The following is a 14172-nucleotide window of genomic DNA, read 5'->3' on the forward strand; positions in this document are numbered from 1 at the left end:
AGGTAATGGGTCAAGAGATATGTTGGTTGTTGGCTAATTTAGATATCTCTAGAAGAACAGCTTATTGGGTGACTGTTTGTAAATGCTGTCTTTATTTAAATAAACAGGTCAGAAAAAGAAAAAAGTAAATAATGGAGGGCCTCTTAAAGAGGTATCTAAAATTTTACACAATGTGTTCAATAAAGAGTGACCATATTTTATTATAATCATTCATACCTGATCTATGTATATAAAGAATTTGTAATAGTTAATAAATAGAACAATTTCAACAAATAAGTGACTTAACGGCTGACTATTAAATAATTTAATTATAATTTAATATTCCAATTCTAAGGCTGTCTGTCTACACAATAACTTTGGGTAGTTTACAAGGAAATAAAATGAAATAAAGTAAGAATCAAGGAAGAAAGATAAGACTAACCAGAAAATCAATCCATAACAGTAAAAAAATACCTAAACCAAAAAACTGAAGTGATTAAACCAGCCATCTTATCCCAGGATCTGGGAGAATGATCAGGTTTCCAACAAAATTCAAATTAAATAATGCAATGCCTATTAATATCCTATAGAAAAATAATACTTTTCTATACATAAAGAGATACATCTCTGCATACATATTTGAGAGAAGAGATCTACGTACGAGATCTTTTCCATATTATCAAACAAAAAGGGCAGAAAATCTTACTTTTTCATCATCATCAGTAAAAGGAATACCTCCAGGAGTTTTATTTATCACTTGTGCAACTCCAGTGATTTCGCCCTCGCTGTTTCTTATAGGCATGCAGAGCAATGACTTGGTCTTGTATCCTGTCAGTTTGTCAATCTTGTCATTAAAGCGGTGGTCCTAACAAAATGGAGAAGGAAAATATTAAGATTAATACTTATATGCTTTTAATATGTTCTACTCTATATTCAATCTCTCTCAACTCAATCTATACAATATACAATACAAGGGTATTGTTAATACAATGCAAGGATATTGTTATGGGGAATGACTGAAGAAGTGGTTTGCTACCCTGAGTTCCCAGAGGAATGGTGGGGTGTTAAACAAATGAATAAATAAATACACTAATAAATAACAAAGTTGCGCTACAGATAACTATATACACATACAAAATGATTTTAAGTAAATGCTATTTTCTTGTGAGAAACTATGGGAAGGAGGAATTCAGATTATGTGAGAAGAGACAACAGAGCCCAGATATAAGAAATACAGGAAAACATCCTACAAAGAGATTCCATCTTAAATGACTCACTATAAATAAAGGAAATTTACTGTTTTCAAGATTATGTTTCTTGCCCTGACTAGCAATAAGCATAACTATTGGAAATCCCTGTGGTTTTCACTCTATATTGGCTAATTATGTAAGGCACCACTAAAGAAGGCTGATTTTTTTTTTCCAGGTTTCTGTGCAAATCTAAAAAAGAAGACATGAATGCTTGGACACATAGCTTTTGAGTCAAGATCTTAAAGCAGCCACATCTTTTTTTTTTAGGCACACATAAATTGGACTGATTTAACAAGTAGCAGAGAGGTATTGTGCTTATGCAAGATCAGACTCAAGTTTTTTTTTTTTTCAAATAATGATTGAGGAGTGGTCAGCTATTAAAAAAACAATTCTTGCATAGGCACAAGCAAACAGCTTCTGTTACTGAAACAGAGCCTAGTAAAAACTGCATTCATCACTTGCCCCCAAATGAATGGATTCTAGTCTGTTATACTGCACGGATAGGAAAAAGAGGTGAACCTTGATTTTATAAGTAGAACTTGCATTTGATAGACAATAGTCAACAGAATTCTTTCATAAAGACATTACAATAAATCTTTTGCGTCCTTGGAAATCTCAGAAGTTTTTCAACTAGTTGATCAATGGTCCTAATAACTGCATTTACCTTTATTATCTATACATTCCTTTATTCATACCAGTATTAGAACATACTATTTTCTACTGAAATGTTCTGAATATAGGTAGTCCTTGCTTAGCAACTGCCTTATATAGTGACCATTCACAGTTACAACGATGATGAAAAAGTCACTTTTGTTAATCACTCCTTGCACCTGTAACCTTTGCAGGTCTGTAAAGCAAAGGAAAGTTGAAGGAAGATCATAAACACAGTTTCACTTAGTGACTATTGCACTTAACAAACAAGTTGCCCGTCTCAGTTATGATCAGTAAACAAGGACTACCTATTATGCTTAAAACCAGTGAAAGATCTTTTAGCAGCAAGCTTTCAGCACATCTACCAATCACTCTTTTGTAATTGAAGAAATCTTCTTAATAGTTCCTGTAAGAAAGAGTGCTTCTAGACAAGGCTTTTATGTGCAGACCCACTGACTCATTAATGGAATTTAATGCAATGCTCCAAATGATGTTTTCCATTTTTAATCCTCCTGTGTTTTTCCACTACTTATTTCATCCTTTTTCCTTGTGATTGAAATCCATTAAGGAGAGCACATTGCAATAACTGCATAATATCTTTTGTTTAGTAGTGTTAGCAACTCTCCATTTAGGAACAATTTTTCTCCATTTGGAAAGAACTTATTTTGTTTATTCTGCTGAGAGGAGGCAAAATAATCAAGCGGCAGCTGACAAGGAATTTCCCAGCATACAGGAGCATGATTTAGCAAGCCATAAAAATTAAATAAAATATCCAAACCTATGTGGTATACTATGTGCAGATATTCCTTATCTAGTATAGTATTGTTCTTTTAAACTAAAAGGACCATTTCCTTCAAATGACATAGCTCTAGAAGATGCTTGGACTAAATTTCCTTTTCTGAGGACAACCTTTGTAAACATAGACCATGGGTGTCAAACTCGCCACGTCACGTGACCTGTCGTAATGTATCACGACTCTTTTTGCATTGCCGGCAATGGGGTGGGTACGGCTTCAGTATGATGAAACCGGCCGATGGGCCAGCAGCTTGACATCCCTGAAATAGACCAAGAAAAACATGTCTGTTCCTATCAAGGGGAGGTAGTGAACTGTTTATTCATATATTGACACAGATACTTTGATGCTATCAAGGCCTCATTTAAGCTTTAGTGCAATTTGTGGAACCAGTGTTTCCATTTGTCTAACCTGAGAGTATCAGATATATCAGAATGGACTTAGGATAGCCAACCGTCTTTTTTTTTTTTTTTTGCTTCATTTCAGTAGGGCATAAGGATTCCATAATCACATAAAAAGAATGTGAATCATCCACATTAATATCCAAATTTGACAACGCCTGCAATAATTTCTGTCTGGAATGCAGTTGTATTCAGTGTAGCCTTATCAGAGTAGTCGCCTTACTGATTAGGAGCAAATTTAACTCTAAAAACAGCATACTTGTTAGCCATTTAAAGGGAGTCCAATGTACTACATTTTCATGTACTTGTCAATTTTGGGTTGTCTTGGAAACATTTACAGTTTCAAAGACATATTATCACTTGGGCTATTCCTTAATCTCTTTTTCTTTTTCATATTTGCAAAAAAATTTAACTACTATATTATCAAAATTCTACTAAGTCATGAATCAGCATGGAGCTCAGCAGGGGAAATACCGCCAACATTTCATTTAAGTTGAATGAAAACACCTACAGAACATTTGGCATGCTTTCAATCCATGTTTCTCACATGGCATTGACCAACCAAGACAAGGCATCCTTAACCCATACCCGCATATTGTTCTTAGGAGCTTAACTCCGCATTGATAATAAATCCAGTGCCAAAAATTTGCTCAAGCAGACGCTGAGGATCTTTTAAAGGATGAGTAATTTTAGGTGTACAAACCACAGCATTGGTTTCTATGCCTAAACTTTTTTTGAAAGTAAAGACTCTATATTAGAGAAATAATTGAGGAAAATCTGTTTAGCCGTAGCTTGGCAGTGAAGCTAAGACTGCACTGCATGTTCTTTGCCCAAATGTGTTTTTATCTATTTGAGGAAGATTACTGCTTACTTACTTCACTGGGTGAAGCCTTGAAGACTCGCCATGAGAAAGCATGAAAATAAAGCAACTTTAAAATAATATATACTATGTTTTCAGTATCAGCTATGAAGTCTTAAATCTGTAGTATTTCTGCAAGACAGAAATGATGCATTAGTTTTAGTTTTAAGAAAATAAATATTTATGTTTAATAAATTAGGAACTGAAATGTGTTTTATGGAACTGATCTTTTATAGCTAGCTAGCTAGGTGCATTATGTTCAATTAATTACTTATCTTTTGATATTGTTGATAACTCATTCCATACAAATTTTACAGGCTCATTAATAATGACAATAATCGTGCTGATCATACATGTTGATAAACTTTTTAGAAAATAATTATCAACAAAATGCATACTTTTGTAGAGAGAATAATAGTTTCCATTAAATCATAAATACGATATTTAAAAATATGATAAAACTAGTCTAACGACAATTATAGAGACTTCATTTACTTTCCATGTTTCCAAAGAGATTTTATTACTTAGGCCGGTAACATTGTGTATCCTAATTTGCAAAGGATGGCAGCACTTTAATTAATTTATCTTAATTGTATTAAATACGCCATCTAATATAGAAGAGAAACAATGTACAGTAACTTATATTCATATTTTCATTAATAATATAGTTATGAAATAAGGATTGGCTTAGCATATTAAAAACAACATAGAAGAAAATAATTTATCATAAAACAAATTAAGCTAAGCATGAGGCATGTGAAGGATTTAAATAAAAGCTCCCTGAAAAATAAAGAAAATCCTTTCAATCGAATGTGGGTTTGTTGGTTTTTATTTAATTTGTATACTTATTTCTTTCTAAATAATGTATATTGCACTTATCTTTATCCTCAACAATCCTGGGAGATATTTAATCTGATAAATGGTAAATGGGTTTGTTTAATCTGGAGTCACTGAAGAAACCACAACTGAATGGGGTTTTGGAGGACAAGAGGCAATGTTAGAAAGCAACCATTCTGGTTAATAAATGTTTTCTAACCGGCCATATCCACATTACCTTTTGTAAAAGTGGCCATATGTATTTTCAGAATCTCAAATTTAACATTATACTAAAAGATTAGGAGTACATATATGCACACTATTCTTATGACCGGTATTCTATTTTGGGGTAAGAAATACTATAAAAAGCACAAAAGAGAAATACTGTAATAACAAAGAAATTAGAATGATATGAAAAAGAATAAGAAATATAGCTAAATCACCACTTACTATACCTCTTTATTCCTTTCTGAAGCAAACCATTCTTGCTACCATGTCTCTACCAATTCACATATTCCCTTCTGTTAATTAACTTTCCACTTCCCTTATCAACTCTTTTCAACTATAATTTTCTCAGCCTTCTCCTTTCTCTCAACCATTATTACCTCTTTGTTTATGTATAAGTAGCTCTTATGGCTTATGTCCATTCATTCAGTGACTGATCAAAGTTTGTTGTTGTTAATTGCGAAGTCGTGTCTGACCCATTGCGACCCCATGGACAATGTTCCTCCAGGTCTTCCTGTCCTCTACCATCTTCTGGAGTCCATTTAAGTTCAAACCATTTGCTTCAGTGACTCCATCCAGCCACCTCATTCTCCGTCGTCCCCTTCTTCTATTGCCCTCAATCTTTCCCAGCATTAGGCCCTTCTCCAGTGAGTCCTTCCTTCTCATTATGGTCCAACTTTCACATCCATACATTGCAACTGGGAAAACCATGGCCTTGATTATACGCACATTTGTTGGCACGGTGATGTCTCTGCTTTTTAGAATGCTGTCTAGATTTGCCATAGCTTTCCTCCCCAGGAGCAAGCGTCTTTTAATTTCTTGGCTGCAGTCCCCATCTGAGGTGATCTTGGAGCCCAGGAAAATAAAATCTGTCATTACCTTCATTTCTTCCCCATCTATTTGCCAGGAATTGAGAAGGCCGGATGCCATGATTTTGGTTTTCTTAATGTTGAGTTTCAAGCCAACTTTTGCACTCTCCTTCTTCACCTGCATCAAGAGGCTCTTTAGTTCCTCTTCACTTCCTGCCATTAGAGTGGTATCATCTGCATATCTTAGATTGTTGATATTTCTCCCGGCAATCTTAATTCCAACTTTTGATTCATCTAGCCCTGCCTTTCTCATGATGTGCTCTGCATATAAGTTAAATAAGCAGGGCTTAAATGTGGATTATAAGATATTTGTAAAAATTTTAGTAAATAGGCTTATGAGGGTTGTGCATCACCTTGTGCATAAAGATCAATCTGGGTTCATAACTGGAAGGTATATGAAAAATAATGTCAGACAAATTATTAATTTATTAGAATATTTAGATAAAAATAACCAAGTTCCTGCAGAGCTGATATTTTTAGATGCCGAAAAAGCCTTTGATCAATTGAATTGGCATTTTATGTTAAGAGTAATGGAAGAGATGAATTTTGGTGAAAAGATATTGCAAGCTCTTATGGTAATATATCAAAAACAAACGGCACAACTTATCGTTAATGGAGGTTTGTCAGAGGTTTTTACAATAGAGAAAGGCACTAGACAGGGTTGCCCACTATCACCGTTGCTGTTTGTCTTAACACTGGAAATATTGTTGATCAAAATTCGTGAGTCGCAGGAAATTAAAGGAATAGAAGTTAATAAAAAAGAGTATAAGTTAAGAGCTTTTGCGGATGACTTGGTCATCACTTTGTCGCAACCTACTTATTCTGTAGTAAAATTATTACAGTTGATTCATAATTATGGTTTGGTTTCGGGTTTTAAGATTAATGTTAATAAGACTAAAATTCTACCTAAAAATATGACTAGTCGGGAGAAGCAGACTTTGGTTAATTTGACGGGTTTTGAAATTGTTAATAAGGTAAAATATTTGGGGGTGATGTTATCTGTTTCTAATGCAAAATTATTTAAAAATAATTATGAAAGGTTGTGGGTTAGGGTACAGAGAGATTTGAAGAATTGGGAAAAGTTGCAATTATCCCTTATGGGAAGAATTGCAGTGATAAAAATGAATATTCTACCCAAGTTTCTCTTTTTGTTCCAAATGATACCGATTTTGAAGAATGAGATCAATTTAACTGAGTGGCAGAAAGGCCTTAATAAATTTATTTGGGCAGGGAAAAAGCCAAGGGTTAAGTTTAAAATTATGCAAGATTTCCGTGAGAGGGGAGGACTCAAGGTGCCGAATTTGAAATTATATTATGATGCGGTGGTTTTAACATTAGTTAGTGACTGGGTAAATTTGACAAACTCTGATATACTTCACCTAGAGGGATGGAATCTACTTTTTGGGTGGCATGCCTATTTAATATTTAATAAAAAAATGGATTGGGCTTTTAAATCTCATATCTTAAGAACTTCTTTACTTAGGGTTTGGAGAAAATATTATAAAAGTGATTTTAAAGTACCATTATGGGCTATACCTTGGCATGCAATAGAAGGAATAAAAAGAGGGGTTAAAATGGATACGGTGTCTTACAGACAGTTACTTAAATGGGATGGTCAAAACTGGCAGTTAAAATCACGGGAAGAGTTAGCACAAGAAAATATTATTTATTCTTGGTTCCAATATAGGCAATTATTAGATAGATGGAAGATGGATTGTAAGGTGGGTTTTCTCAGAGAAGATGAAAATCTTATCAAGCAAGTGAAGGATCCAAGACAAACCCACATTAAGAGAATTTATGGGGTTTTAGTTGAATTGGATTCAGAAACGGAACTAATTAAAGATTGTATGATTAGATGGGCGCAGAATTTTGGCGAGCCAGTTCCATTGGATACCTGGGAAACTATTTGGGTGAGAAATGTCAAATTTACACAAGCACAGAATTTAAGGGAGAATTTTTATAAAATGTTTTATAGATGGCACCTTGATCCACAAAAAATGTCTTTTATGTACCCCGACTTACAACCTAAATGTTGGAGATGTGGTTGTATGGATGCTACTTATTATCATATTTGGTGGTCGTGTAGAGAGATAAAAGCATTTTGGATTAAGATATGGTGGAATATCCAGAGAATTTTTAAAAGGAGGGTAAAATTTACTCCACAATTATTTTTGTTAGGTATAGTTATTGATTGTGATACAAAGGAGGTTATATTGATGTTAAATTTGATTACAGCTGCGAGGCTGTTAGTAGGACAATATTGGAAGAAGGAATCTTTGCCTACATTGCAGGAATGGTTTCTTAAAGTGTCTCATTTGGCGGAAATGGCAAAGATTTCGGCTTTCTTAAAGGGACAAACGCAAGAGAAATTTCTTGCTGTTTGGGATAAATGGATAAAATTCATACAATTTAAACTTGATATAAAAAAATATTATATAGTTTTCTCATAATTTTTAATTATATATACATATATTTTTCATTTTATATTCTTTTTTTAAAAATATATATTTTTTTAATTTTTTTTAATTAAGCCTATATTCTGCTCTGGGAGGCCCTGGGGGGGGAAGGGGGGGGTTGGGTAGGGGTGGGGGAAGGGGGGTTTTTGTTGGGTAATGTTTGTTTTTTATTTGTATATATTGTTTTTTTGTTTCTGTATTGTCTTTTATTTTCTGTAAAATTTATAAAACTTTTTAATAAAAAAAAAAAATGAAAAGAAAATAAGCAGGGCAACAGTATACAGCCTTGCCAGACTCCTTTCCCAATTTTGAACCAATCAGTGGTTCCGTGTCCAGTTCTCACTGTTGCTTCTTGACCCGCATACAGGTTTCTCAAGAGACAAATAAGATGGTCTGGTACTCCCATCTCTTTAAGAACTTGCCACAATTTGCTGTGATCCACACAATCAAAGGCTTTAGCATAGTCAATGAAGCAGAAGTAGATGTTTTTCTGGAACTCCCTAGCTTTCTCCATGATCCAGCGTATGTTGGCAATTTGATCTCTAGTTCCTCTGCCTCTCTGAAATCCTGCCTGTACTTCTGGTAGTTCTAGATCCACATACTGCTGGAGTCTAGCTTATAGGATTTTAAGCATAACTTTACTAGAATGTGAAATGAGTGCAAAGGTGCGATAGTTTGAACATTCTTTGGCATTGCCTTTCTTTGGAATTGGAATGTAAACTGACCTTTTCCAATCCTGTGGCCACTGTTGAGTTTTCCAAATTTGCTGGCAAATTGAGCGTAGCACTTTTACTGCATCGTCTTTTAAGATCAAAGTTACAATGGTGCTAAAAATGGACATATGATTGGTCCTTGAATTTTCAGCAACCACACAATCGCGATATGTGTGCTGAGGTGCCCAATACATAATTACAACTTTGTAGAAAATTACAGTCAAATAATCACCATTTGCAATCTTTCCTGCTGGCTTCCCAAAAACAAACTCAATAGGGAAGGCTCCAGCAAATCATTCCTGCTTTTTCTCCAGGCCACAATACACCCCTGTTCACATGCCTATTCCACCAGCCTCCTGTGACTCACGGGCAGCTTATGTCAGCCATTCCCTGGTCTCCCACAAGACCTGTGCTGGCCATCCCAGGTCCACCACTCTTCCTGACCTCCAGAACCCCCTATAGCACGCTCCTTACCTGGGACTCCCATCTCTTCCAGCTTAACGACTCATACATCTTGGGGCTATGATGTCAGCTAAAAATTGCCCAAGATTATTGTCACTAAGAGATGCTATAATGTGACATTGTGCTTTGCAACTATATTACTTAGTGATAGCAAGCCTGATCCCTGTGCATTCTTCCCTATGGCCAAACTATCTCAATGTATTTCCTTCATGTCAGTAACTTATTTTTGAATTCAGTGTACATTCATTTCCCATTCATTCTTGAACTTATTGTTATACTGTGCAAATTCTTAAGTATCCCATTCTGACTGCATTCAATTTTTTTTTAATCATGACATACTCAACTTTATATAATAAAATGGGCAGGAACACATTCTTATATACAACGTATTATTTTCTTTCAAGAAATAGTTATTCTTCATAAAAGACCACATGTTATTTATTATCTTTCTATCAACATTTACACAGTTTAAAATTCTTATTGGTCTACCAAGAGACACAGATTCATCTATTTGCTCTAGTTTTTTGCTGTTTATATATAATTTGCAATCGTTCACTCCATTTTCCTTGTCAAGCATAATTATCTCAGTCTTCAATACATTAATTTCCAGATCCATATTCTTGTTGCATTATACAGTTTAATATCTACTAAAAATCATTTTGTTTTCAGTCAATAACAGCATTATCTGCACACAAATTCATGTCTCTATCCAATACATCTCTAACACCACAAGGATGAATGGATGTATGGATGATGGACAGACAGACAATTATGGTCAGTGCCCAGACATTAAACACATCGCATATATAAAAATAATATTAATTAATTAAATTAAGGATGTCAATCTCAATGTTGCATATGTTACATACTACACGACAGAATTTGATTACATTTAAAAAAACAAACCACCTCAGTCTTAAAGAGTTGTAAATAAAACTGATCCAAATGACTAAGAAATTTGTTTAAATCAGTACTTAACAATGGCTATCATCATAAAGCAAGCAATACACCTGTCTAGTGCTTTTAATGGTTCTTGTTCTATCTAGACATAGTCTAGATTCAAATGGAATGCCCTAATATCTCTCTAAAATTACAGATTGGCACACATAAGCATGATTTTTGTATTCATCCATAAATGCATAAATACATTAAACAACCAAGGAAACATTACATATCCTAATCTTATTCCCAGCTCAATGTTGGACATTCGTTAAACAATGCATTTATTTTGACACATATTTTATTTCCACTATATAGTACTCTCATCACATTCAGTAATTAAACTTCAATTCTGTATTTGGGCAAAATATCCTGCAACTGGAGCCCGGCATATACTTTCTATAAATTAACAAAAGTGCAGTAAACTTTCTCACATTCATATATTTCCCCATAATCTGCTGAGAAGTGAACCTTTGTCCAATACCTACCGTACCTAACATAAAGTCATATTGCACTTCCCAAATTTGCTTTCTACTATGTTTTATACGCTTTCAATCAGAATTCTGAGAACATGTTCCCAGGCACACGTAATAAACTAATCTTCTAAGTTTTTGCTTTCACTCTTGTAGCTTTTCCTTTGTACAAGGGAACAATAAAAATATTCTTCTAAACGCCAGGCAGAAATGCAATCTCCACATACCAGTAGTCCTCATTTAATGAGCATAATTGAGACAGGCAAATCTCATTAAGTGAAGCGGTCAACAGAGTTCCTTGACTACAACTGTGTTTACATGTTTATAGCCATTTGTCTGAAATGGTATAGGGTTTCCTGTCTGAACAGGGGATTGGACTAGATGACCTCCAAGGTCCCTTCCAACTTTATTGTTGTTGTTGTTGTTACTACTATTACTACTACTACTACAGGTTTCCATTCCTTTACAGTATCTGGGGGAATATGATCCCAAACAGTGGAGAATGTTTCCACAACTCAGCTCCCGAGCAAGCAGAGAAAAGGGTAAATCTCTACTTATAGCCCTTTTTCCTCCACTCCCTCAATCTTTGGAATACTCATCCCAGTGCTGGGATAATTAGTAAGCAGAGAATGATGTCTGTATTTATATTCATTGGAGAACAAAGTGTTAAAAAAGAGCATGTAGGCACACAATGGGGAATTCACATCCAAAGGAATGCACTGGTGTGCTAGGAGCTGTGCTTAAGAGAAAAAAATGAAAGACTTTAATTTAAAACTGTTTTCACTATGATGTGTGTGTACTATGGCTTCCTGACCTGTCTCTAACATCATCACTGCCATAAAAATTACTAAACTATTTCTTCCAGTGTTACCTGACTTCAGTTTCATCCCAAACAATTTAATTGTTTTATTTTTAATCCCAGTCTAAGGAAGACTCCTTGTTTAACCCTTTTCATCTTCTAGAATATTTTTTAAAATTCCATTAAAATCTTTTTGCATTTTCCCTGCTTCTTTTAATCTTAATCATTGCATTTCAGCTATTTTTTCTGCATATATAAATGTTACACAATAGCTTTCTCTTATTCTCGTTTATATCCAGAAATATAGCTTTTATAAATGTATTTTTAAGTATTTACCTTACTTGAAACCCAATTCATAGCAGAATACATTGCAAGTACTACAGTTACTTTTGCCTGGAATTTCCAGCATTATGTTGGATGATACTTTCAGATTTGGCAGCCAGCCTGGCCAAAGGAATTCAAGAATTTTTAGTTCAACACATTTGGAGAATATCTTATTATAGAAAGCTGCATTTATGCTTTCTATCCATTTCTATTTGAATAACATATGCTGAGAAACAACTCACAATACAAATTAAAGATATGTGAATGTTGGATTTCTACAAATATGTGCAGATTACCACACTTAAACAGGAGCTTAAATTATCCACTGGAGCTTTCAAAACTCCACAGGGCTATACAGCAGGTAGAAAAAGTTCCTTACTCTTTATAACTTCTCTTACTCTACTATTCTGTAGTACTTCCAGGAACAAAATATTTCTACCTGTACTAATGAAGTCATCAAAATTGAACAAAATGACCAGCCACATACAAATCCAAGATGAATTTTATTTATGTGTTAAATTTATTTGCTGCCTATGGGGCTATTCTACTGTTGTGGTAAAGTACTTGAGAAATGAAAAGAAGTGTAATCCTAACAGTAGTAAAGTAATGAAACAATAGAATAAACAATGAAAAAGAAAACAATGATACAGTGTTAGAAAAATAAAATATGAGTGGGTGAGGAAGCAAGGAGCTAGGTGGGAATTAGCTGAAAAGAGCAGCTCACACCCTGCTGTGCAAGATACATTTCTAATCTAAACTATCTATTATCAAAATCTATACCCAAGAAAGGGCAGATGAAACAATTGAGTGACATGTGAGAAAAAAAAGCTACAAAATTAGAGAGGAGAGAGAAGTTCTATCAAGACTTTCAAAAGAATATGCTCCTGAAGAATTAATTATATTAATTAAACCTAATTAATATCAACTGCATTTAATATTATATTATTGTAAATTATTGGGTTTTATAATAGTCTAAGTTGTGTGTCCAATGAGGTCTGTGAATGTATGAAAAATATCCTCCTCCAGATGGTTGGACTATGCTTCCTGTAATTGTTATCCCCTGGCTATGACGGCTAGAGGTTGATAGCAGCTGGACTCCAAACCAAACGGAAGGCTTCAAGCTATCTAGTTACTCATGTGTACGTATGAAAAAAGTGCAACATCTCAGCTACTGTAGAATGTTAGCTGCTATTCTAGCTGTAACTCACAGCAAAACAGCAATGATGATAAAGGATTAAAAGCTGCACATCTGAAAGCATTTCAACATGTCACAGAAATAGAAAGCAGAACCTCAATAATATGTGAATCAGCAGTGAATGAGATTTTATCATTCATACTGAGGCATTTCAATTATCTATAATGCAGAAAAGAATGCATCAAATTTCTACTTGGAAGTATACAGTAATGCCTATTGTATATACTCTGGAAAGAAAATAAAATATTGAAGAATGATAAATAGTATTTACAGTTAAAGTTGTCTTACAGGGGCAATGGAAGCATAATAGGGATCAGCAATGATGGCCACAAAGCTCATGTCTGGTACAATTTTCTGCTGATGCAAGAAGAAAACCATAGAAGCGCAAACAATGACAGCTGCTAACAGTTTTTAGCAACATATATAAATTTAATCTGATTCTAACTTGTTTCCTCTTACGTCAAGAGGAATAACTGGCAGATAGATATAATTATTACTCGACTCATTTTGGTTATCATTTCATTTCCTTACCTACCACACATGCATACCTTTGCACTCTACTTGAGTTATGTAAGTATTTTCAACTAATATCAATGGACTGAGTAGTGTATTTGAAAGGAAAGGGTTTTCTGAAAGTAATAAAAGGTGATGTACAAACTGAGGGGTCCTTGGTGCTCTCTGAGCTTGTTGTTTCCTTGCAGACATTTCATTACATAAACTAGGTAACATCGTCAGTGCTAGTGATGTTACTAGCACTAGCACTAATGATAAGATAACCTTTGTTGTCATTTTTACACTGTGGGCACAACGGCACACATCAAAAATGAAATTTAGTTGCCTGCTCTCAAAGTAAAACACATACATGACACACACCTAAACATACTATGAACAACATATGTATAGACCCACATCCCTACATATACGTAGCAATAAATATTAAATATTGTCCATCCTGAATATATAACGGA

General features: G+C 34.4%; 1 protein-coding gene across 5 annotated transcripts in view; it reads right to left on the bottom strand.

Moving 5' to 3' along the window:
* The window catches only part of PDE11A (phosphodiesterase 11A), a 169905-nt gene that overhangs the window by 139540 nt on the left and 16193 nt on the right, over nt 1-14172 (bottom strand). For all 5 annotated transcript variants that reach the window (XR_005556245.1, XM_039339355.1, XM_039339353.1 and 2 more), the window contains exon 2: nt 686-844. Coding sequence is in view for 4 of the 5 variants with exons in the window: in XM_039339355.1 (XP_039195289.1) it covers nt 686-844 (159 nt within the window). In the remaining variant the exon portion in view is untranslated. The remainder of the gene's footprint in view (nt 1-685; nt 845-14172) is intronic.

This window comes from Crotalus tigris, unplaced genomic scaffold (genome assembly GCF_016545835.1).
Source record: "Crotalus tigris isolate CLP2741 ecotype Arizona unplaced genomic scaffold, ASM1654583v1 scf7180000017733.2605024, whole genome shotgun sequence".
Classification (NCBI taxonomy): domain Eukaryota; kingdom Metazoa; phylum Chordata; class Lepidosauria; order Squamata; family Viperidae; genus Crotalus; species Crotalus tigris.